This window comes from Osmerus eperlanus, chromosome 21, assembly GCF_963692335.1.
Source record: "Osmerus eperlanus chromosome 21, fOsmEpe2.1, whole genome shotgun sequence".
Lineage (NCBI taxonomy): Eukaryota > Metazoa > Chordata > Actinopteri > Osmeriformes > Osmeridae > Osmerus > Osmerus eperlanus.
The window spans coordinates 2,002,470-2,026,623 of record NC_085038.1 but is presented as its reverse complement, the minus strand read 5'-3'; the positions used below and the strand labels follow the sequence as shown (position 1 = coordinate 2,026,623).

General features: G+C 48.8%; 2 protein-coding genes across 2 annotated transcripts in view; one reads left to right on the top strand and one right to left on the bottom strand.

Annotated features, from left to right (window-relative positions):
* The window catches only part of nid2a (nidogen 2a (osteonidogen)), a 32,538-nt gene extending 19,416 nt beyond the window's left edge, over positions 1-13,122 (bottom strand). Inside the window, exons 1-8 of the mRNA XM_062446501.1 lie at positions 12,788-13,122; positions 11,576-11,878; positions 6,642-6,883; positions 5,790-6,358; positions 4,538-4,687; positions 2,796-3,041; positions 1,826-2,026; positions 883-1,110 (exon numbers count right to left, since the gene is read on the bottom strand). Of these exons, the coding sequence (XP_062302485.1) occupies positions 883-1,110; positions 1,826-2,026; positions 2,796-3,041; positions 4,538-4,687; positions 5,790-6,358; positions 6,642-6,883; positions 11,576-11,878; positions 12,788-12,991 (2,143 nt within the window). The 5' untranslated portion in view covers positions 12,992-13,122. The remainder of the gene's footprint in view (positions 1-882; positions 1,111-1,825; positions 2,027-2,795; positions 3,042-4,537; positions 4,688-5,789; positions 6,359-6,641; positions 6,884-11,575; positions 11,879-12,787) is intronic.
* Positions 13,123-17,073: 3,951 nt separating this feature from the next.
* ptger2a (prostaglandin E receptor 2a (subtype EP2)) lies at positions 17,074-23,611 on the top strand. Its single transcript, XM_062447401.1, has 2 exons — positions 17,074-18,299; positions 21,606-23,611. The coding sequence occupies exons 1-2, from the start codon at positions 17,490-17,492 to the stop codon at positions 21,894-21,896; spliced, it is 1,101 nt and encodes a 366-aa protein (XP_062303385.1). The 5' UTR covers positions 17,074-17,489; the 3' UTR covers positions 21,897-23,611.
* Positions 23,612-24,154: the final 543 nt, after the last annotated feature.

The following is a 24,154-nucleotide window of genomic DNA, read 5'->3' as shown; positions in this document are numbered from 1 at the left end:
CGTGCGTGTGTGTGTGTCTTTGTGCGATAGACAGCGTGCGTGTGTGTCTGTGTGCGATAGACAGTGTGCGTGTGGTACTCAGTCCATTTCAGAGATTCAATTTAATAGAACAGACAGACAGGGAATCAGGGCACACACACACACACTACCTGTCTACGGAGCGAGCGTCTTGATTTATCAGTCATCGGGGAGCGCTCTTGGCTGATTTGTTCTGTGCATTCTGGTTTGTATTAAAATAGCATGTCCATACACACTGTGTTTGCTCGGTCATGAGGAGTATATAGTCATCCTGCTGGATGTGTGTGCACAGCACTCTTAGATCCCACTAGCTGGAAACAGGTGGCTTTGGAAGGGACTACCATCTGATACGAAGAGAAAAGAGTAAGGGAATAAGAGGAGAAAAGAGAGAGAGAGTGAAGAGAAGAAGAAGAGAAAGAGGTGAGGAGAGAGAGAGAGAGAGAGAGAGAGAGAGAGAGAGAGTGAGAGAGAGAGCTGTGGAACCCTGGCTAGAGGAGAGATCCAGAGAAGGATTAGAGTGTTTCATCTTTCAGCGTGCAAATAAAGTAGCTATCTCAACTATGAAGGGGGGAGAGAGAGAGAAAGAGAGAGGGAGGGAGGGGAGGAAGGGAGACAGAGGGGGCTAGGGAGACAGAGTAAAAGACTTAAGGAGGTAGGGGGACTGCTAGATTGCTGTGGGGTTGAAGCACTGAGAACCATATGTACTACACACATATGGTCGACCACAGACTGGAGTTAGAGGCACATGTGAGAACCACAACACATGTTCAACATCGATCAAAAACACGAAATGTACATCCCACACACACACAACCAACCACACACACACACACAACCACACACACACACACACACACAGCGTACCTCCAACGGGCCCAATCTTGTCGGTGATGGCGTAGCGGAGAATGCGCTCCTCCTTGACGTACATGACGAAGATGCGCTCCATGGTAAGCTGCTGGGTCTCTGGCCCGGAGGGCGGCCCGTGGCGACAGTCCCGGTACGTGACGTTCTGCCGCAGATGGAAGGACAGCGACTCGGAGCCCCGCTCGGCCGACACCACCGTGAACTCACGGACGGATGTGGAGGTCACGACTGAGGGGGGAGACAGGAAGTCATGATTCAGACAATATCCTTCTGTTCACCTAAATCTTTGCGCGGATTAATACTCGCTTTAAAAGCTGGCACACGGGCATCTTTTCCTCAGAGGAAAGCAAACTGCAGATGGAGCTTTATAAATCGGTTGTGAAACTAACCGGGGTGATTCCTTTCATGTTGTTGTGTCTCTCCTCAGTAGACTACAAAACCACAGACACAGTACCGTGACCGTCCCACCATAACTCACCGTACCCCAGAAGCTTCCCTCTCATGACCAAGACGACCCAGACCTCTAATCAGGCCGAGATGAGTGGTCATGCTAATTGAACACTTCCTCATTGTACTATGTGCCTTAACATGAGAAATAAAAAATAAAAAAACGGTTTCGGATGACATCAAAAATCAGTCTCCCCACTTCCTCAGCGGATGGGGAGCCCAAGTCTTTTAATAGCCTGACTAGTTCCTTGATCCTTATCATCCAGTAGTGATAGATGAACGTGACACCAGGGTTTGACAGAGAAAGACTTCTTACTCCTTAATAGTACTGAACTACCGTTACTTCTGAGTTCTCTAAGTACTTCAATGCACTGTTAGCATCCTTAGAAATGAGATGTACATCTAGTGTGCATGGTTTCATTAGTGGTGCAGATGACAACAAATAAGTTATGGTGAGAGTTAGAGTGAGGCAGTGTGTGTTCTGCGTGCGTTCTACCTGAGGGGTAGTACTGGAACGTCTCTTTGAATGGGTCCATCTGGACCGCGGCTCCGGGGGGGATGAAGGGTACGTCGCCGTGGAGATGGGTGTCCACCTTCAGGTAGTTCTGCTCGTCCAGTCCTCTGGCCGTCTGGACGATATTGAGGCGCTGGTTGCCGGGGTGAAAGGTCACCTCCGCGTGGCGGGTGAACTCGGCACCTGAGGAGACCACAGTGTGTGATGTCATCGCTCGCGTCGATCGTTGAATACATATCGTTGTACTGAAGCAGGCATATGCCTTCGTAATTTCTCTGTCCAAATACTAGCAGCTGGTCCATGCCTTGCCCACCTTCCATGAGAGAACAATAAACCAGACATGTTATGTCCTTGAGAAACTGGAACACATGTGTGACGGTTATTAAATTGAGTGGTAACACTTAACGAAAGGCCTGTGCCGTGTTTAATGTGACGTCTCACACAAGCCACCTCTGCTAACACAACAACAGTCTGCAAACACCTGAGTCAAATTATCATGGAGGAGTGGAGCGCTCCAGAGCCTGCTCTGCTATCCCCACCCTGGGGACAAGACAGCTGAGAGACTGTAAACTCACTCACACACACACTCACACACACACACACACACACACACACACACACACATACAGCTCTGATCTGAGGTGTGTCAGCATGGGGTGTCTGCAAACACCGCCATATGTAAATAAATATACACACACACACACACACACACGTACACAGACACACAAATTATATTTGAGGTGACATCATCCAGGGCAGATGTAAACCAACGCATGCAGACCAACACAGCACTTGATGGATGTGTGTGCGGCCTGGGTAGATCAAACTGAAGAGACTGTAGGCTAACATCCGTCTCATCATGGCTGGCACATGGCCTCTTCTCCTTCTCTATCTTCAAAGCACTTTCACAACAACAAGCAAACGCGTCCTCATCAGCAGTCAGTCATCTTACCGGTGATCTTGAAGCCTGCTCTGCTGTTGGGCAGCTCCAAGGCGAACAGCCACCCGAACAGTTCTCCGATGGGCGCCACGGGCATCAGTGCCCATCCGATTGGCTCTGGCACCTCGCTGATGGCGGTGTAGGCCCGGCCGTCTCCCACCACTATGTAGGCGTGCATGTCGATGCTGCCAAGGTCGACCGGGGTGGACCCTACCGTCACCCTGCCACTGACCTTTCCGTTGACCCTGTGGGGAGCGCCTGGGACACGGGGGGTGAGAGGTTAAGTGTTACATACCGGACAAGTAGTCAAGACTTCTTATTTCATACATTAAGAAAAGCAGACACACAATGTGGCCCGCGGTGGCTCACCAGCGTAGGGGCGTGTGCCGTATGGGCTGAGGCGGGGGTTTGAATCCGGCTCGGGACATTTCTGCATGTCTCCCCCTCTCGCCCCCTCACTTCCTGTCAGTCTCAACTGTCTCTCTCTCTGTCTAATACCCAGGAAAGGCCCAAAATATATATCTTACAAAAAACCAGGATGTGAGAAGTCGTAGCGCAGACTGAAATAGCAGACACCCGCCTGAACGAACACGGCCTACACACAAAGATTGGGACTCACTAACGAAAGAAAAGCTAAAAAACAATCTTCTTTTTAAGCCGGGCAACTATCGTTTGAAGTGGAGGAACAAACGTATGCGTGGTGGTTGCCGTGGGGATGGGAAGCAGGAAGGAAGGGTTGTTGTTATGAGGACCTGCTATGGACTGGTGAGGCAGGCCCGGAGCGTTCCTAACAGGGAACGGATGGTTTCGGTCCAGCGTGGGCTGTCTTGGCAAGGCTGTTTCTAGTGACAATGCCGTTTAGCTTCTCCCTTCCACTTTACACAAAGGACCCGGGAAAAAAAACACCCCTTCAAAGCCTCCTACTGAACGCAGATGCTTCACTTCAGTCAACGACTGTTTAAACCTTACAAAACACCGCTTTTAACTTGAGTGTGTTTCGACACTTATGCCTTCAAACCGAATGCTCACAAAAGGTTTGACATGTAGACTAAAAAACACAAATACAAACGTTGAAAGAAAAGGTATGTAGCGTGACATCACCGTCTCTGAACGTCACCTGACTCAGAACTCCAGGGCGTCTAGCTTTGCTTTGAAATACATCGCACATAGTCCTGAGGTCCCTCCTTACCTAAAATGTTACACCCTCTCCTAGACCGTGGAGAGAGCAAGGAACAGCCTGCCTGCCACCTCTGAGTAATTAGCGCTAGCCTCAGACCCAGCCCTGGCCCCAGCCCCAGCCCTAGCCCTGGCCCCAGCCCTGGCCCCAGCCCTGGCCCCAGCCCCAGCCTCGGCCCGGGCCCCGGCCTCAATGAAGGGTCTGTTTGAAGAGCTAGCTGCAGCCTTACACAGCCCAAGGTGTTGACCAGGCAGGAAAGAGCTGACTGGCCTGGGAACAAGATGACGTTGTCGTGTGAGAGAGCCGAGTGGCAGGGAGGGGGCGAGACAGGGGACGGTCCAGAGGAGACCTGACCTGTTCAGAAGCCTGTGTGTGAGTTGGTGTGTGTGTGTGTGTGCGTGCGTGAGTTGGTGTGTGTGTGAGAGAGTGTGGAGCATCATTACTCGTAGACAGCGAGGAAAGTGACTGAGTGATTCATCTTGATGTCTAAGCAATTACAAAAATAATTTCAGTGGTTGCAGAAGTGTTCGGGGAAGTACTAGAGGTGGACTCTTAGAGCCTGACGATCTTCGCTCACCGTCGGGCAGGCAGTGACGTCCGTTGCCGTAGAAACCGAAGCGACAATGGCAGCAGAAGCCGGTAGAATAGTCGGTGCAGTAGGCGCTCTGGGAACACTGCTGCTGGAAGCGAGCGCAGGTCTCTTTATTCTCTGTACTGTACTGGATCACTGCAGGGGAGAGAGAGAGATGGGGAGAGAGAGGGAGAGATGGGGGAGAGAGAGGGAGAGATGGTGGAGAGAGAGGGAGAGATGGGGGAGAGAGAGGGAGAGAGAGAGAGAGAGATGGGAGAGATGGGGAGAGAGAGGGAAAGATGGGGAGAGAGAGAGAGAGAGAGAGAGAGAGAGAGAGAGAGAGAGATGGGAGAGAGAGAGATGGGGAGAGAGAGAGAGAGAGAGAGAGAGAGAGAGAAAGAGAGAAACAGAAAGAGAGGGAGAAAGAGTGAGAAGGATGGGAGGGAGAAAACAGGATGTTGAAAAGCACTCAGAGGTTGAATGTGTGGTAATAAGCAGACACCGCAGGGGGAAGACACATGGGCAGATTTAGGTTCCAATCAAACTCACACACATCAAACAACATGTCAGCTCAGATAATCTCCCTCTGAAGGACACTGTGATGCTAAACGTTCACAATACACACAAGCCACAGGTTGGCCAGGACTACAAGGGAGTCAGGTGGCTGAGTGGTGAGGGAGTCGGGATGGTAATCTGAAGGTTGCCAGTTCGATTCCCGGCCGTGCCAAATGACGTTGTGTCCTTGGGCAAGGCACTTCACCCTACTTGCCTCGGGGGGAATGTCCCTGTACTTACTGTAAGTCGCTCTGGATAAGAGCGTCTGCTAAATGACTAAATGTAAAATGTAAATGTAACAAATTAACAATAAGAAAAAAACAAATTATTCAGAATTGTCATGATCCTCATGCATTTGTCACGGCTATAAAGCAGCGATGGTTTTAGCCGTCCACTTCCTCCCCTGGCTGCTAAGAGCTCATCAGTGATCTGACCACGCAGAGCTTAGTGGTGAGTTTCAGACTAATGCTGTGCAGATGGATGTCCACTGCTCTAGGGAGAGTCTTGGCAGAGGCCTCTTTCCCCTGGGTCTGCAGACTGCATTTCCTCATCCGAGTGGGGAATCTCCCTCGCCTGCAGCGTTTAAACCCGCCTGTTTGCTGAATGTCTGTAGCTAAGGCGCACACACACCCACACACACACAGAGGGAGGCAGACTGGGCAGGCAGATGAATAGGTATGCACATAAATAAACATGGGCACACCTCCAGTGTCGAAGTCGACGTCCTCGTCCTCTATGCTGACCACGTGGGCGTCGGGGGTCAGAGGAGGGAGGATCTCCAGTCCTCGGCTCTCTTCCCTGTTTGGGAACACAGCCATGACCGTGTGTCCGGGCTGGGGCTGAGGGGCCTGGGGCTGGTGGGGGGCCTGGGCCTGGCTCGCATCCTCGGGGGCCTGGATCCTGGCTTTGGGCGGAGGGTATTCCCCGCGTCCAGATGCAGGGTGGGTGTCGCCGTGCTGCGGGTCAGAGGTCAGCGGAAGGTCACCCCCGTAGGGCTGCAGACGGGCCTGGCTGGGGAGCTCCAGCGAGGGCCCGGGCTCCAGGAGCTCTGGGAGGGTGGAGGTCTGGAAGTGGGCGTCTTCGGTGAGGTAGTCGTGGTCGTCCTCCTCGGGGTACTCCTCCTCAGGGTAGTCGGGGGTGGTGCTGGCGTGGGGTCTGGACAGAGGCGTGGCCAGGACGCCACTCACCGACGCGGGGACCACGTTCTGGAAGGACGTTCCACAGTTCCCGATGTTGAAGAGCCACATGCCGGGGACCCCCGTATTACCCACCCTGCAGGGAAGCACAGGAGACAGAAGATGGATGTCTAACTGCCCAGAAAGAAAAATCTATCTACCAAGCATTACTCAGAAAAGCAAAATACACATTGTGAAGCTCAGCTAACCCTAACCCCTAATCCCTAACCCCTAATACTTAACCCCCTATCCCCTAATCCTAACCCCTAATCCTAACCCCTAATCCTAACCCCTAACCCTAACCCCTAATCCTAACCCCTAATCCTAACCCCTAACCCCTAATCCTAACAGTAGTGGTGTTTGGTGTGGGGGAGACGCACTGGTAAAGGTTCTTGATGCTCTGCTCGTTACTGGTCACGCTATAGTAGGGTCCCTCGATGCGAGAGAAGATGAAGTAGGGCACCTCGCCTCGGCTGAAGCCCACCCGAGCAGGGAGCTCGATCTCCACGTTGTACGACTCCTTGGGCCGCGTGCCGAAGAACTGGAGGCCGTCCTCGGGGTAGAGGAAGAGCGCGTAGGCCTTCGTCTCGTCATACGCCACCACCGCCTGGAACGTGTTCACCTGTAAGGGGGAGACGGACGGAGTACACTGGTCAGTGAGCAGTCCCTTTAGCCCAACCCCGTGGTCTGCGTTATATCATACGCTTTGGTGAAGTGTCAGGTACGTTTTCAGAACGAACAGTGTTTTCTTTAGAGGACGTTTGGCAGGAGTCTCTTACCCAGTGGATAAGGCTGTAATGTTACTAAGGCCAGAGGAAGCAATCCAGTGATCCGGCTAACATTTTCGCACCGACTCCCCATGTTTACACTTCACACGGTACCCCCTCCGCCAACCCCCCTCCGCCAACCCCCCTCCCCCCCTCCGCCAACCCCCCTCCTTCCAACCCTAAAGTGTTGACCTGCATATAGCCCTGCTCCTTCTTCTACCCAGCGACGCGTCACTACTTTTACAGGCCTCGGTGCCTCACCAAATGTGGCCCCCTCGGAAACATCTCACCCCCATCCACTTCTTTAAGGAGTTTTTACAGGCTGTCCTCTTCCCTCGTCCCTGCTGGTTTTCACACCCTGTGTCAGGGGGAGGGACCAGCGCACCAGAGAGGCCTGTGATTAGAAGTGTTTGTGAAGGGACCCCTTCTTGATGTCCTGCCTTGTGCAATTTGTTCTATTACAAGCTGTGTTGCTTTCATGCCTGTTTAATTAAAAGTGTGGGAACGCGAAACAGCCTGGGAAGAGCCAGGACCCTCCTTCCAGGCTGTGGGGGAGACAGACAGCCCTGCGTGGCCACACACAGACACCCGGCACCGGGACTGCTGTGGAGAGGGAACAAATGGTGATAGAGAGATATGTCTCCCGCTGTGGGGTGTTTCAGCTTTAAAGACAGCCACCCATCCCCCTCTCTCTGAGAGAGAGAGAGAGAGAGAGAGAGAGAGAGAGAGAGAGAGAGAGAGAGAGAGAGAGAGAGAGAGAGAGAGAGAGAGAGAGAGAGGGAAGCAGACAGGCAGACAGAACCCCAGGCCTCCTAATTCCACAGCAGCCCCCCCCTCCCCCCGCCGCCTCCTGCCCCCCTCCTCCCCACATACCACCCCCCCCCCCCCCCACCCACCCACCCACCACCCCCAACCATCCCCAACACCAACCCTCAAACGTCCTAATTACAAGACCACGTTGCCTCCGAGCACTTCAGAAACACACCCATAAACAAGATTGTTTAAAGATGTTATTGTAAATAATTAGTCTTCCCACGTGTGACTGAGTGGATGTGGGGCTGGGTCGGCAGGCCTGGGGGCTGTGAGTAGAGCTGGGTCGGCAGGCCTGGGGGCTGTGAGCAGAGCTGGGTCGGCAGGAGGCTTGGGGGCTGTGAGCAGAGCTGGGTCGGCAGGAGGCCTGGGGGCTGTGAGCAGAGCTGGGTCGGCAGGAGACCTGGGGGCTGTGAGCAGAGCTGGGTCGGCAGGCTTGGGGGCTGTGAGCAGAGCTGGATCGGCAGGAGACCTGGGGGCTGTGAGCAGAGCTGGATCGGCAGGCTTGGGGGCTGTGAGCAGAGCTGGGTCGGCAGGAGACCTGGGGGCTGTGAGCAGAGCTGGGTCGGCAGGCTTGGGGGCTGTGAGCAGAGCTGGGTCGGCAGGAGACCTGGGGGCTGTGAGCAGAGCTGGGTCGGCAGGCTTGGGGGCTGTGAGCAGAGCTGGGTCGGCAGGCTTGGGAGAGGACCATGATGACACCAAAGGGCGCAGAGCCCCTGACAGGTGATAGGAGCCAGACAGGAGATTCTCTGGGCTCCACGTTTTTGGACTTCCACTGCTTATTTGCTTAAGGGGTAACACCTTCAACAGGCCCTCACCCCCACCACCAACCCCTCCCCACCCCCCGCCCAACACAACCCCAACACAGCAGCTGGGGAGGCAGACATCTGGGACTGGGGGTGGTGGTCGAGTGGGGGTGGAGGTAGGGGAAATGTGTGTGTGTGTGGTTGGGGGGGGTGTGGGGTGTAATTTGGCTGGAGTACTCTGAGCTCTGCTGCTCAAACAAGAGATAAAGCTGATTCAATCTCAAAGAGAAACAAGACGGGATCATCCAGAGGTTTTCCTCTCATGAATTACGCAGACATGCGCGTTTCCAGACGACTTAGTGGTCAAGCGGAAGTCAAGCGACCGAGAGAGGAGGGTGTGTTGCTGGAAGCCTCAGAAGACGAGGCGACCAGGCTGTTGAGTGGACTACATATGAATCCACTGTAGGGCGGTGCTGGGATCATATCAGAGACCCAACAGGGGCCACTTTTGAGAAGAAACAAGTGTGTGATAGTGTGTGTTTCATTGTGTACTCGTGAATGTGTGAGTGAAAGAAGTGTGTGTGTGTGTGCGTGAGAGGGGGAGACAAGCACAGGAATAGAGAGAGAAGACAAGAAATGGTGAGGGGGAGAGAGAGAGAGCAAAAAAGCAAAAGAACTGCCAAAAAGTTTGGAGTCAGACCCTCTGTTTTGTTTGTTGCCAGGTTTTCAGGCGGCGGCTACAGCTGCAAAACCACCAGTCCATTTGGTTTCTCGTTCCTCCCCCCCCCCCCCCCTCTCTCTCTCTCTCTCTCTCTCTCTCTCTCTCTCTCTCTCTCTCTCTCTCTCTCTCTCTCTCTCTCTCTCTCTCTCTCTCTCTCTCTCTCTCTCTCTCTCTCTCTCTCTCTCTCTCTCTCTCTCTCTCTCCTCTCTCTCTCTCTCTCTCTCTCTCTCTCTCTCTCTGTGTGTGTGTGCGCGCGCACACACACAAAAACACACCCTTTACCAGAGAAACCAGACAGGTCTAATTTTACTGCCCGCTTTCCTGTTTTCTTACCACGATGCCAGTAAGAGCCACACAGACACAGGCTGCGATCACGACTTGAGAAAATGAACGAAACAGCCGATTAATGAGGAAACACATGACGAAATCTACACTGGAGAACACACCGGATCTATCTAGTCTCTTAGGAGTTCCGTGGCTCTCGGAGGGGAGTGTGTTTGTCGGTTGTTTAGGAAGAGGGGAGAACTCGTGTTCGGTGGTTTCGGGGAGACTGAAACAAGGGGGAACGTTCTTCTGAGGAAACCCTTGTGCAGCCGAACAGAGGCGTCCCTAGAACTAATAAACAAGGGCAGATAATATTTTCAGTACGTCGCAGCTGTCTGTTCCCTCTCAGGGTGGAGTGGGCCCAAGCCAAAAGAAAAGCCTATTCATTCGTACACATTAGCATGAACCCAGGCGACAGAGAAAATGCTGTTCACCAGCCCTTTCCTCATTACGCTCTGAAATCAATCCATTTGGACCTGAGGGTGCCGCGCGATAACAACGAGGGAGTCTTAATGTAGTGTTGGGTTCCTACACGTCTGACTGGGGCCACGCTGTGCTTTTCACAGGGGGTGAGGCGGTTATTTGGAATCACTGTTCTCGTCTAAAATGGAACTGGGGCCGTTACAAAAGCATTATTTATGCCGGGCAAAAATATGTTTCAATTTCACAAAAATATTTTACTTTAGAAAAACTGTCGATTGCTTTCCTGTACTGTGTTAATGACTCCTCTAGCAACATACAACCCTGCACTGTAAGTAGACATGGTGACATCATCTGGGGGGAAAAGCCAAGCATTTCAGATCTATATTAACTCTGTGATTAAGTTTAACTGCCACTTTGCATCACTATTTACACACACGGCAAAAGGAAGGTGTTTGCGTTCTTGGCAACGCTCAAGCCTCCCCCGTCCATCCATTAGAAAGCCAAGCCCAGCATTATGCTAATTGAACTACAGCTATGGGGTCACACTGGCCTGCTATGAAGAGGCACAATCCCCGCCTTTGAGAAAGGCTGAGGTTGGGTTTCACCCTGTGGACAGATCTGGGTGTTTAAGTTAAGCGGGAGGGATTTGGAGTTAGAGGCTGTTGATTGGTTGTGGGTCTGTTGACTGGCAAGACACAAGACACCATCTGTTTTCAATTTTTTTGTAGAAAAAGAAACCTTACACTCCCCGGCCTATCTCTAAGGAGGGCATCAGATCAGGGGCTGGGATCTTGGCACAGTTAGAGGCAGTGATAGCATCTGATTAAGCCCAGCTGCTGATAAAGAATGACTTTCCAGGTATTCATTCCTCAAGTCGACTCCCCCCCCCTTCTGTTCCACACTCAAAAGTGTCCTTCTCAACTTTTTTTTTTTAATTGAAAGAAAAAGGTGCAGTGGTCTCTCAATTTTTTCCAGAGCTGTATATCCAGTGTGTGTATGCATGTGTGTGTGTGTGTGTGTGTGTGTGCATTTGTATGAGTGTACTAATCTATTAAATGTTAGAGAGAATTAGATGCCTTGTCACCCTCTGGGGAAGGAAGGGTGTGTGTGTGTGTGTGTGGGGGGGGGGGGGGGGGGCGACGACTGATGACCCGGGGTGATAACCTCTGAAAGGTGTCAGGGGTCAATGGGCCGTTTAGGCTGAGGGAGTGGACCCTTAATCCCTTAATCACTGTAAATCCCACACCCTGAAGACCACTTTAGTACCAGCAGACAGGCAGATAGGCAGACAGACAGACAGGCAGACAGACAGGTAGATAGGCAGACAGACAGGCAGATAGACAGGCAGATAGGAAGACAGGTAGAGAGGTAGACAGACTGACAGGTAGAGAGGTAGACAGACTGACAGGTACACAGGTAGACAGACAGACAGGTAGACAGACAGAGGGGTAGACCCACAGTAAAAACCTGCAGACAGACAGATCAGAAACACTGTCTCGAGGAACACACTCGGCCGCACTCACCCTATTGGACGGCCCGCTTCCTCGCGCCCCTTCCTCATAGGCTGCCACGTTCTCCCAGGTGGCGATGACCACGTGGGTGGGCGTGAAGCCGCCATCCGGGAAACCCCGGTGCACTTCCTGCGCCACGCGGTTCAAGACCGAGGGCGTCTCCGTGACCCGGTAGTAGATGGCACCTCTCCCGTTGGACGTGTCGATGTCGGCCAGGAAGGGAGCGATGACGGGGAAGTCTGTGGGGAAGCCGTCGTCCACATACTGCTTCTCCATTGGCAGGTCCTGGGCTGAGATGATGCCATTGGTCGCCACCTACATTTAGACATTTACATTTAGTCATTTAGCAGACGCTCTTATCCAGAGCGACTTACAGTAAGTACAGGGACATTCCCCCCGAGGCAAGTAGGGTGAAGTGCCTTGCCCAAGGACACAACGTCATTTGGCACGGACGGGAATCGAACTGGCAACCTTCAGATTACTAGCCCGGTTCCCTAACCGCTCAGCCACCTGACTCCCTAGAGAAGTGCAGGTGGAGAGGGTTACACGCCATCGCCGTACCTGCGGTGGCGGTTGTATCTGCGCACACCTGATCCCCCCCCCCCCCGGTGGAACTTAACCTGTGGATCACAGCCCTCCTCCTGAGATAGATTTACTTGGGGGAAATGTGCTTCCTCTGACATTTAAACCACTGTATTAACTTTTCATTGAATCTAGAAGCTGGCAGTTTTATGGCTTGTTTTAGTGTTCCCAGTAGGCTTTCGTCAGCTCACTACAGAGGGACTGGTGAGTGTGATATGGCTGCTGGGATATCCTCCTGGTCCTAACATGGGGGAGAGCTCTGTCAAGAGACTCCCTGGTTCAACACATGAAACAGATGCAAGCAGTGGTCGGTATTTGGACGAGCTGCAGTTATTCCAACTGCAATACAAAAAAAATCAGTTTTGGACTGTGTGTTTGTAATTTTAAATATTTAAAATTCCAGTGTATTTTGTTTATTTTTTTTATTTCAACCCGTAAGTGATATATTAGTATTAGTGTTAGGAATTGGCCTACTATATTATCCTGAAATGCGCCAGTGGATGACAGTCTATAATATATATATTATAAATACTTTCTCCTGCTTACAGTTCTCCTGCTTACAGTTCTGCAAAGTGATTCACCTGGAGCGCCACATATATTTGTCAAACACCGAGTGCGCACGGTTGAAAAAATCCTACTCACGTAAAGCTCACTGAAATGATTCTCGTAGAAGCACACAGGTCTCTCCAGTGTGAGCTTCTTGGACGTCTCGTCGTCCCCCTCGTTCAGAATCAGATCGCGGCTGGATTCCCCATAAGGAAACAAATCTGTCCTTTGAATTGCTGTAGCAAGATGGAATGTCCACGACAGCTGAAGTAAAAATATAGTTAATTTACTCCTCGCCATTACAGAAGTTTTTAGTTAACAGATCTGCATTGATTTAACAGCAATGCTTGGGATTCGCCCGGCGGCTCGGGCGGTGGGTAAGAGATAACGGATAGAGGATGGTGATTTCTGCAGGAATTTCGACCCACACCAACTCCTACCTCTGACCCGAGCGCTCCCTAAGTTAAGCGGGAGGGATTTGGAGTTAGAGGCTGTTGATTGGTTGTGGGTCTGTTGACTGGCAAGACACAAGACACCATCTGTTTTCAATTTTTTTGTAGAAAAAGAAAATGTATAGCCTATATATTTTTGCAATAGTATCTCAACAATAGATTGCGTACGTTTGAATTTTTAAACCAGGCTACAATTTGTACGATCGAAGTCCGCTAATATATTGCCCAGTTCCTTTAATGTCTTATATTACTTGTTATTGGGTCATTGATGGCCCTTATTGCTGAAAGTGACCCCTGTTTTATTTATTTTATTAGCTGATACTATTTTATTAACCGGGACTTTCATGTCATCACCATCATTTAGGCTTCCTGGACACACTTCCCTACTAATTAAATTAGTGGATTGTATGCCTGTGTAACATTTTCTGAAAGTGTAATGCCAACAACTGCATTGAAACAAACTCCCCACAAAGAGGTCTACTATGTGTTATAAACAGCTGAAACTCCGGTCTGTTGAGCCGGTCCAGTTAAACTTCGGAACACGTTGAAGGATTTCACCAAGCAACCAATGGGAGGAGCTGTTGTAGCATATTTCTAAGATACTGACATCAATTGTTGAAACATAATTATCAGATTTGTCTGACAACCAATGACTCCTAGTAAAACAGACACCAATATATCGATATCAAAATACTTTATAAATATATATATATATATTTTATATATTCTATATATTTTTTGTTGTAAAGCTAAACTTACTGAATAAAAAAAACAAATGGAAATGGAAATTTTTCTGACAACCATTTGAAAAAACACTAAGTCAGTATCATAAAAACAAATTAAATATCAAGAAGTGTCAAAAAGTATTTTTATATCGATATATTGGTGTCTGTTTGCTGGATGGAGTTTTGTTCCCATAGCTTTATTTGGACGTTGTATTATTTTGTATTCTTTTAACTATCACGAGAATACGTTTCTGAAACATGGTACCATCTAGGCGCCGATTTATGTTTTCCTCCACGGTATCGGCACCTATGGGGACCATGACTCAAGGTTTACCTGCAGTAACAGATCACTACGGCTCTGTAATAACCAATATAAACCATAAGGTGGCAGCAGAGGAGAAGGTGATGCATTTCGAAGCTACAAATGATTCATATTTGTATGTACTTCATGTGCTGACCATCAGTGAGTGAGTGTGTGTGTGTGTGTGTTTGTGTGTGTTCTGGCTTGGTTTGGGAGAAGTAACAAGCCTACTTTTTCAATTTCTCGTCAGCCATGTGTTACTATAAAAATAAAGTGCAGCTTACTTATCTGAGCAGAAAGGAAGTCATGATTCTATGGATCAAGTTTCTCAGTTCTTCGGAACTCAGAACTCAGGCTGTGAGGATGACGTCACTCAAATCTCTGGATTTCAAATGCAGGTCACTGCCAAGAACTGTTCAACATATTCTTAATTAACCACTTCCTGTTGTGTCTTTGAAAACCTCTGGGTCAGTGGATAGACCTTTGCAGCCATTACGATATTTAATCAAGATTCTCATGAATATTTAAACATAATGAAAGATTAGACACATTGAACACAAGGATGTCCCCAACTGGACCCCACTGTCCTCTGTGCCAGCTATGTTTGTAAAAATTTGTGAAGAAACATTTTTAATTTCTTCCAAAAGTTAAATGGTTTTGTTCTTGAGTTCTACTTATTTTATAATGTATACATATTTTATTAAATATTAACATGGTTTTACTTAGTACCTATTTTCTGGTAAACAGTTTCAGGAAAACCAAATCATATCATGTTTTGATTATTGTCTAGTTTATTTTTTGTTATGATTTTGCTTGGTGACAAACTGGCTCTATGTATAGTAAGTGAACTATAAATGAATCCCAAGGACAAAGAGATTCATCGCCCTGCTGAATGCTCCCTGTACGTAACCCGTCAATGTACAGTGTCCTTCTGACCTCTTCAATTACTGTTTCAATTATTAAACACATGCAAAGTGAATCTGGCCTCAGATAATTGGATATAATTTCAGTAGATATTGTTTCAACTGAATCTATATTAGCTGACATCCTGATGACACATGAGTTGGTGTCAGGGGTGAGCCCTCAAATAGAAAGGACACATGACTATAGATTACTTCAGTGATTCATTGTGCAGTAAGAAGTCAATACTGTTTATAGGGTTTTCCTACTTTTATTAATTATATTATTGTTACTTTTAAGATGCATGTTTAAAGTTGGTTTCTCTCTTGAACAGAGATCTTATTGGGATTTTTATTTTTGTTTGAATTGTTTATCACTTGTATTATTGTTTTTATTGATTTTATGTAAAGCACCTTGAGCTGCAATTCTTGTATGAAATGTGCTATATAAATAAAGTCTTACTTACTTACTTACTTACTTACTTACTTACTTACTTACTGTCCTCTTGGACAGTATTGAGTATCTTTAACAACCAGACAACTCTGTTATCTACTTTTGAGGATCTAAATAAATGTTCTTCTTTTTTTGTTGAGCTCATTTGAAGGTTTCACAACTGTTGCGGTAGAAATTTTCACTCACATCCCTTTTAGGGGTGTGAGAATTAAGACACTAAGAATATCTGGGGAAGAAAAACTCATTTCTATGGTGTCTGTGACATCATTGTCAGCAGAATCTATGCCTTGATTGTATGTACTGTATCTTTGTTTATAAACTGTACAGGAGAATGGGTTTCATAATATTTTTTGAAAACTGCAAATCAGTCCGCCCCCCCCACCCCACTACCCCCGCCTCCCGCCGCCCGCACACACACACTTTTTTATTAAGAAAATTATATTTAACTGCCACATACTCAGTTATAATAAAAAGCTGTCCCACCCACATTTGGAAAAAAATGACCTCTATGTATATGTATTGTACATCATGTCTACTTTCCTAATGTCCTTTTTCAGATTGCAGTGCTAAGATTGAAATATGTGCAGGCCTATATCTCCATAGCGCGTGTGCAGTCTACATCGGCACTGCTAATCTGAAAAGGGAACCGACTGCCTCGCCAGAGGAAGGACGGAGATGATGAAGATCAACCAGGGATGGAGATACATACATTTACATTTAGTCATTTAGCAGACGCTCTTATCCAGAGCGACTTACAGTAAGTACAGGGACATTCCCCTGAGGAAAGTAGGGTGAAGTGCCTTGCCCAAGGACACAACGTCATTTTGCACAGCCAGGAATCGAACCAACAACCTTCTGATTAATAGCCCGACTCCCTAACCGCTCAACCATCTGACTTCCCTGAGATACAGATGTTAGGTTTGGTGGTGTCTTAGGAGGGGCCAAAGAGGCACGTCCCAGTTGTAACTAACTGAGTAGAGGGATATAGCTCCTATAGGAGCGGAGAGGGGATGTGGGGGGGCAGGGGGGGGGGCGCTTACTCAAAAATGAAATATGAGGAACAAAAGGAGTGTAGGATGAACAGGAAAGAGGCCCACATAGGGGAGTATGTCCACTTGGGTATTTTAAACAGTTATATAGCGTACATGGTTTTTCTTCGTTCGGGTCATAACTTTATGTTCAATGCTGCCGCATGCGTGGACGCGCTCAGTGGTTTATAAAGCAGTTTATGACTTAAGGTTTTGAACAATTGTGGTCAGATCACATTTTAGTTGATAAAACCATTTTAAACTCCCCTACTTTCCCTTTTCTAAGGCTGTATAATTTACAGTCCATTAATAGGCTACTTCATGAACAAGAGGCAAGCAAGTACCGTAACAATTTGATATTTTAGCGGATCATGCTCGTATTCCCTGAACACCGTCAGAATAACTCATGGGCTGCATCTCAATACTCAAACTACTTCAGAGATCAAGGCCGTCTTCAGGCTCGGAGGGTGTGTCAATTGTCACCGACGTCACTGCATCACTCGGTTAGGACAACTCACACCGGGAGAGGAACCAGTAGTTCGTTAGCGCGGCTTGTTCAGCAACCGAAGGAACGAACGCACGTTGTCAGTAACAGAGCTCCGTAAGAAGAATGAAAGTATGGAAGAGATGAACAGATGTGCACGAGAACAAGTCAAATCTTCTCGGACTAATTTAAGAAGAGAAAACCTATGACAAAATTCCTTTTTTACGAGGCAATAACATTTGGCAAGCCATGTGGGCAATTCAAGTAGAGACAGAAGACGCACGCTCCACCGAAGGTATTTGGCTCTCGTAGATCCAGGGGTTCATGCTGGTCTGTTTAGTTGAATGGTTACCTGGACAACAACTTGTTGGATATAATACGAGTGATAACGACTGCCTACTTTATTATTGTGCCAACATCTTAAGGACTGAAGACGCAAAACTATTCCCATCACTATGGATAACAGAAGCGAATACGAAAGGTGCCATCACATATCTCACATTGAGAAAGGGAGCCCGCTCACCAGTGCGCTGATGTTCTCCGCCGGTGTGGTCGGTAACGTGGCTGCACTGTTCGTGCTCGAGATGCGCCGAAGGAAGAACCCGAGTCGACAGAGAAGGTCACTGTTTCACGTGCTGGTGACCTCTCTGGTAGTAACAGATCTGGCGGGAACCTGTTTCATAAGCCCCATTGTGCAGGCGTCCTATTCCTTTAACACCACGTTAATTGGAATGAGTGAAACGAGCGCGGTGTGTCAATACTTTGGCTTCAGCATGACTTTCTTCAGTTTAGCCACATTGTCTATTCTCTTCGCTATGGCGCTCGAGCGATGCCTAGCCATCGGATACCCGTACCTGTATGGGAGGCACATAACGAAGCGGTGTGGATACATAACTATTCCATTCATCTTCTTACTTTGTACGTTGTTCTGTCTGATGCCGTTCGCTGGATTTGGGGAGTATGTGCAGTATTGCCCGGGAACTTGGTGTTTCATTGACATGAACCCCGGTGGCCCAGCAGACAGAGTTTACCCAAACCTTTACGCATCTGTGTTGCTGCTACTGGTTTTATCCATAGCGGCTTGCAATTTTTTTGTGGTTTATCAATTGGTCCTCATGTACCGTAGGCGTAGAATAAACTATGGTTCTGTGACCACGCGGACTAAGAAGGACCGGCGAGCCGTCTCCATGGCGGAGGAAGTGGAGCATCTTATTCTGCTGGTGTTCATGACAGTGATATTTGTCATTTGCACCCTTCCCCTAGTGGTAAGATAAAGTCACATTTTAACTGATTACAAGACACACACGCATGTGTCAATTCTGTCACTTTGACGTTCATTCAGGACGCCAATGGAAGACAAACACTGGAAAAGGTAGACCACTTTTGGATAGAATGTTTAACGTACAGTTTCTGTTCAGTGGCGACACATTCCAGTCTTTTTCTGAGCAAGTCTGAGTTTCAACGCATCTCTGGCATAGCAAACACCAGTCATAACAGATCAACTTTAAGTCAAGCAAGTCAGTACATATATCCCAACAGGCATTGATTTTTAGGAGGATCATCACCTTGTATTGTCAGTAGCGACCTTGATGGATGATTTGGTATGGTCCAGTAAATATGCAGCCATGTACTGTATATAAATCCCAACTCTACATCCCCATGTTTCATCTGCTTGGAACTGAAATGGTCTCACACTGGAATCTTATGGCCGATTACAATCTTTCTTAAAAAATACTTAAATACGGTACCGAAACTGTCTCTCACTTTGAAAAGCCGTTAGCCACATTATCAATGTTATTAAACGGAGCACGTCTGCATGATGCTAATTATTGAAACTTTTGAAAGGGCATACGTCCAGCAAGATTCCCGCTGATGGATCTCGATGGTAATTCTCAGAGGTGGGCTCTTGGAGGAAACTGGGATTCAATCAGTTTCCTTCTCACCCACCCCCCACTTTACTGATTACGTATAGGAGGCGTTAATTGATTATGGGTCAGTGACAGATAGATGGCTTGAAGGATGATCTTATTAGCAGGACTTATCAGCTGGTTAGCATGCATCTACCCCCTCGGGGGAAAGAGAGGGCCATGATGCCGCGGTACGTCACGGCCCTGTACGGCGCTAGCTGAACCTTATCTGAGCAAACATACGGCATCACATGAAAGCCCCAAACATCTCTCAAACAGGGCGATCTCTCATCACTCCCATCCCTTAACACCAACCAACCTTAATGTAAATTCCGCACGTTAGAGGGAGTTTATCTCTAGAACGAGTTCCACGCAGGTTTCGCGTTAGAATTTTGTACAAAGCCAGAACCTGGAGGATCAGAGGGTAATAGGATGGCCTGTAGATGAAATAGGATCCTTGCCCAAGGCCCAGCCCCCCCGGCCTCCAGCCCCGCCGGCCTCCAGCCCCCCCGGCCTCCAGCCCCGCCGGCCTCAAGCCCCCCCGGCCTTTCCCTCTTCATTCCCACACTCGCCACTGATAGCATGAATAATTTAGAACCGCTTCTCAACGGTTGTCATTTAACGAAAGCACTGACATCTGCATGTCTGCCTCCGCTCTGCCCAGGAAAGCACTCACCCTCACCCACACATCAGCCCTCTCATCCTGCTGGAGTCCTCTTCACGTCTGGGCCAGAGAGACATCTCTGCATAATTACACACATACTTTCAGAGGATCTCCCCTATCCGTTAGAGGACATGCAACTCGTTAAGATAAGATGGACCTGCTCGCCGCTGTGTCCAGACCCTCCACTCACAAACATTACATTTACATTTAGTGATTTAGCAGACGCTCTTATCCAGAGCGACTTACAGTAAGTACAGGGACATTCCCCCCGAGGCAAGTAGGGTGAAGTGCCTTGCCCAAGGACACAATGTCATTTTGGCATGGCCGAGAATCGAACCAGCAACCTTTGGATTACTAGTCACTCAGCCACCTGACTCCCTGACACAAACAAACGCCTCTTAAGAAAACAAGGTGAGGGAGACGCAGAGAACCCAGCAATGCCATTTACTTTGAAATGTAGTCACACTGGAGTGTCCTTCAGGACGTGGAGAGCTGCTCGCCACATTTGCATTTAGATAGAACGTCACCGAACAAACAGAACACCGCTGAGAACTGAGAACCGAGCTCATTCTGTAAAGTCCTGTTGTTTTACTGGATTCGTTAGTGCCAGCGCACAGTGCACACTCTGAACTAGGGCACATCGGACCTGTTGGAATCTCGCTTTAAGAAGAGTGTTGCTAAGTGACGGACGTACACACAGGGTGTTGGCATGATGACGGTGGTGTCAGGAAATTGGTCTAAAACGGCAGGAAGTGTGTCCACCGTAGCCAGCACCCCTGAGTGAAGCTGTGAAGCCCAGATCCTCCGCTGCGTTCAGAGTGTGCGTTCAGAGTGTGTGCAAATGTGGGAGATCCCAGAACGACATAGTTTTTTATAAGCCATTAAAATAGTCACATTTTCCCATCATTACTGAGCAGGACTGCATGATGCTATTGCCATGTAATGATAGACGATGAGAGTGCCATTAGTCTTAAGTGTTCTAGTAAGAAACCGACTGTTGGAAATGTTGACAACCCCCCCCCCCCCAATAAAATAAAAAACAGGAACTTCAAATTCACTTCCTCTCCTCCTTTCTTCCTCTGTTATGGTTCAGTGTTAAGTACTGAGTAAAGCAAGTGAAGTTCTCGCGTCCAACAGATTCCCATGATCGTGTCGTTTTCAGGCTATCACAGTCAATCTTTGTTACGACGTTTGGCTGGACACGGGCCCAGCATCGTGTTACAGAACAGACACATTTCTTAAGCTTGTCAGTTTCAATGTCTGTGATCATATGATATCTTCATACTGTATGCATAGTAGTAGTAACTATGTATATGAAAAAGTACAAGGTTGTGCCAGATTATTCCAGTGCTTGCTGTGTTAAAGCAAACAGTCATCACACAATCACACATGGAGTGTGGCTTCACTGGTTATGTGCTTTATTATGCAAAATTACTTTTGATTTGAGGACATTTCTGAGACTATTGTTCTAGTCCGTTATCAGAAGTTATCCATTATCATTTATATCATTTCTGTAACATTCGTTCTGTAATGCTGACTTTCTGTTTCTCCCCCCTTCCCTCCCTCCCTACCTCCCTCCCTCCCTCCTTCCCCCCCTCCCTCCCTCCCTCCCTACCTCCCTCCCTCCCTCCTTCCCCCCCTCCCTCCCTCCTTCCCCCCCTCCCTCCCTCCCTCCCTCCCTCCCTCCCTCCCTCCTTCCTTCCCTCCCTCCCTCCCTCCCTCCCTACCTCCCTCCCTCCCTCCTTCCCCCCCTCCCTCCCTCCCTCCCTCCCTCCTTCCCCCCCTCCTTCCCCCCCTCCCTCCCTCCTTCCTTCCCTCCCTCCCTCCCTCCTTCCCCTCCCTCCCTCCCTCCCTCCTTCCCCCCCTCCCTCCCTCCTTCCCCCCCTCCCTACCTCCCCCCCTCCCTCCCTCCTTCCCCCCCTCCCTCCCTCCCTCCCTCCCTCCTTCCCCCCCTCCCTCCCCCCCTCCCTCCCTCCCCCCCTCCCTCCCTCCCTCCCTAGATCCGTGTGTACATAAACTCCATGAGCCCGACGAAGGAGAGCCACCTCACAGACCGCATAGCTCTCCTCCTCCTCTCCGTCAACTCCATCATCGACCCCTGGGTCTTCATCTTCCTCAGCCCGTCCGTGCTACACTTCTGCTGGGGACACCTGTGCATGGGGCCCCCCCTGCGATTGCGGAGCTCCCTCTTCAAGGCCTCGCTGGGCAAGGAAGCCCAGCTGGAACTGTCTCACCACAGCAACTCTGCAAAGTTTGGCCAACCCAGGAACCCCCCCACGCAGATGGTCTGACCATCCTTGGACCCCCCCCCCAAGCTCCCTGCAGATGGTATGACCTTTACTGAGAGGTGCCTGGGGGAGCAGCCCAACTCTCAGAATGTGTGCTGTTATAGGGGGAGTCATGGGACACAGGCTCTCTGTACCAGAGACCTCCGTCTCTCCTGATGCTGGTTTTAGAAACGAGCTTCTTGAGCCTCTTCCTGGGACTCCATCGGAAAGGGACCTTTGAGTGACTGTTGGACAGGAGCCAGAGTCACTGTCTTGGTCAAGTCTAAGTCCTTTCAACAAAGACTCTTAAGACTGTCTGTTATCTTATCTGATTAAAGGATTTGCAGAGAGAGAGAAACTTAGATTTAAAACTCCCAAGTGAGTCCACAGTGTGCCAGAAGCCTGTTTATTTTGCGTCATGGCTTTAGCAGGCCGGGGGTCTCCATGGGAAGTTACCATCGGCTCTTTAAACGGATTGGCCCGTCACGCTATCGTATCCTCATGCGGTCTTGCGGATGGCCTACCAGAGTTGTATCAGATCACCATCAGGGTTTCCCGCAGAAAATGTGTTAGTTAAGGTGGTAGGGTGGGGTTTTCCGGCGGAGCGGCATATATATATATAATTATTTTTTGACGACGTATTTAAGGCGGCAGGAGTTGCTTAGGCGGCCGCCTTAACTGAAAAGTGCGGCGGGAAACCCTGACCATAGAGATTCAGTGGTAGCTATAGCTACCACACACATTAGCCCTCTCACCCCAAGCAGCTGTTTGGTTGACCTTTCACCCCAACTCGACTCACCTTAGAGGTCATGGGTCAAGAAGGATTCCATTCTTAATCAGTCATACTTTTTAGAGCCGCTTCTGTCAGGAGGGAGAGGGGTGACAGCCACTACCTTGGAAACAGAAGCATCACGATGGAGCATTCGCCACCTGAGAAATGAGCGTGGCGTTCAAATTATGTTACGCTGTGAGGCAGCCTTTACGGAGATCTGCTTTGTCGGTTTTCACAGGGTCTGTGTATTTCAAGCACAGCAACGGTATTTATTCAAAGTATAGCAGTTAGTGTTGATGATGCTCCTGAATGTGTCAAAGGTGCTTATGAATGTTCAGGTTGTAAATATAGTAATTCATGTGGATGTTAAAGTTGTTAAAGTCTTATGAGTGTGTGTGTGTGTGTGCAGACTGCTGCACATAAACAATACTGCTACTTCTGAGTGTTATGTAGAGCACTTGTACATTGTGTACCTGTGTTATCCTGTACTGTGGAAGATGTGTGCACTGAGCTATGAAACAACCTTGCTTATGTTATGTGTATAGTAGGTGTGTCAAAGCTCGTGTAAATATGTGTCCTGAGTCAGCTTCTATCCACCAAATATTATCTGGACTCTCCCCTTAATGTCAATACTTCCATTGCAGATCGTCTCCAGACTTTTTAAGGATGTTAGAACCCATGCACCCTAACACTGTCGTTCTGTACATGGACACAAAATGGCACCTCCATGTGACCTTCATAACTAACCCTTCCCGGCCAAAGTAGACTCTGTGGTCCCTTAGGGGGATCATATCCCCCTGATCTAATACAGATACCTTCAAATGGATCGCCACTCATCAACAGAACATTTATAAACGCATTAATTGCATTGCTTTTTCGGATACTCAGGCAAAGTTTCTGCAATTTCCTCTGCAAATCTGATTAATTATGTTGACTCAACACGTTGATTCATGAAGGTGATTAGTCTAAATTGTGTGTGGGGGGGGTTACTGTTTGTGGGCTTGTTGGGGGGGGGGGCTGTCTGTTGTGTAACAAATGCCAAGTCCAGTCTTGTTTTGACAGGGCCTCAGCCCAGCCAGAGGAGGAAGTGCTTGTCTTTATGTAATCAGCCCCCTGCAAAGGAGGATGGGAGGCCGAGCGCCAGGTCATCTTCTGGGAGGGGTCAGAGGGCGCGTAAACAATGGTGTTGTCGCGGAAACCGTCTTGTGTGTCTACCGTCTGACAGGCGATGTCATGTTATGTTAGCCTTGCACGTTTTTTGGGGGGGGGAGATTCCACATTTCAAATGGAAAACCACATGGTATCCATCTCCATGTGCTGCTAAGGATCGAGATCTCCCTAAGCTCTCTCATGTCTCCAATGTGTACTTTTGAAGATAAACCTTTTGTTGTCAAAGAAGAACTGTTTTGCTATGCTGGTCGTTGACAGTGTGTTCATGTGATGTCAGTGCCCGCTCTGTAATGACTACCTCCCCACTTTTTCCTCCCTCTCCCTTCTCTCATCAATCTTT

Bases quoted from the DNA above. Each gene is read 5' to 3' on its own strand.
- ptger2a (XM_062447401.1), top strand. From the start codon at position 17,490: ATGGATAACAGAAGCGAATACGAAAGGTGCCATCACATATCTCACATT. The intron at 18,300-21,605 runs GTAAGATAAAGT...CTCCCTCCCTAG, and splicing joins TTTGCACCCTTCCCCTAGTG to ATCCGTGTGTACATAAACTC.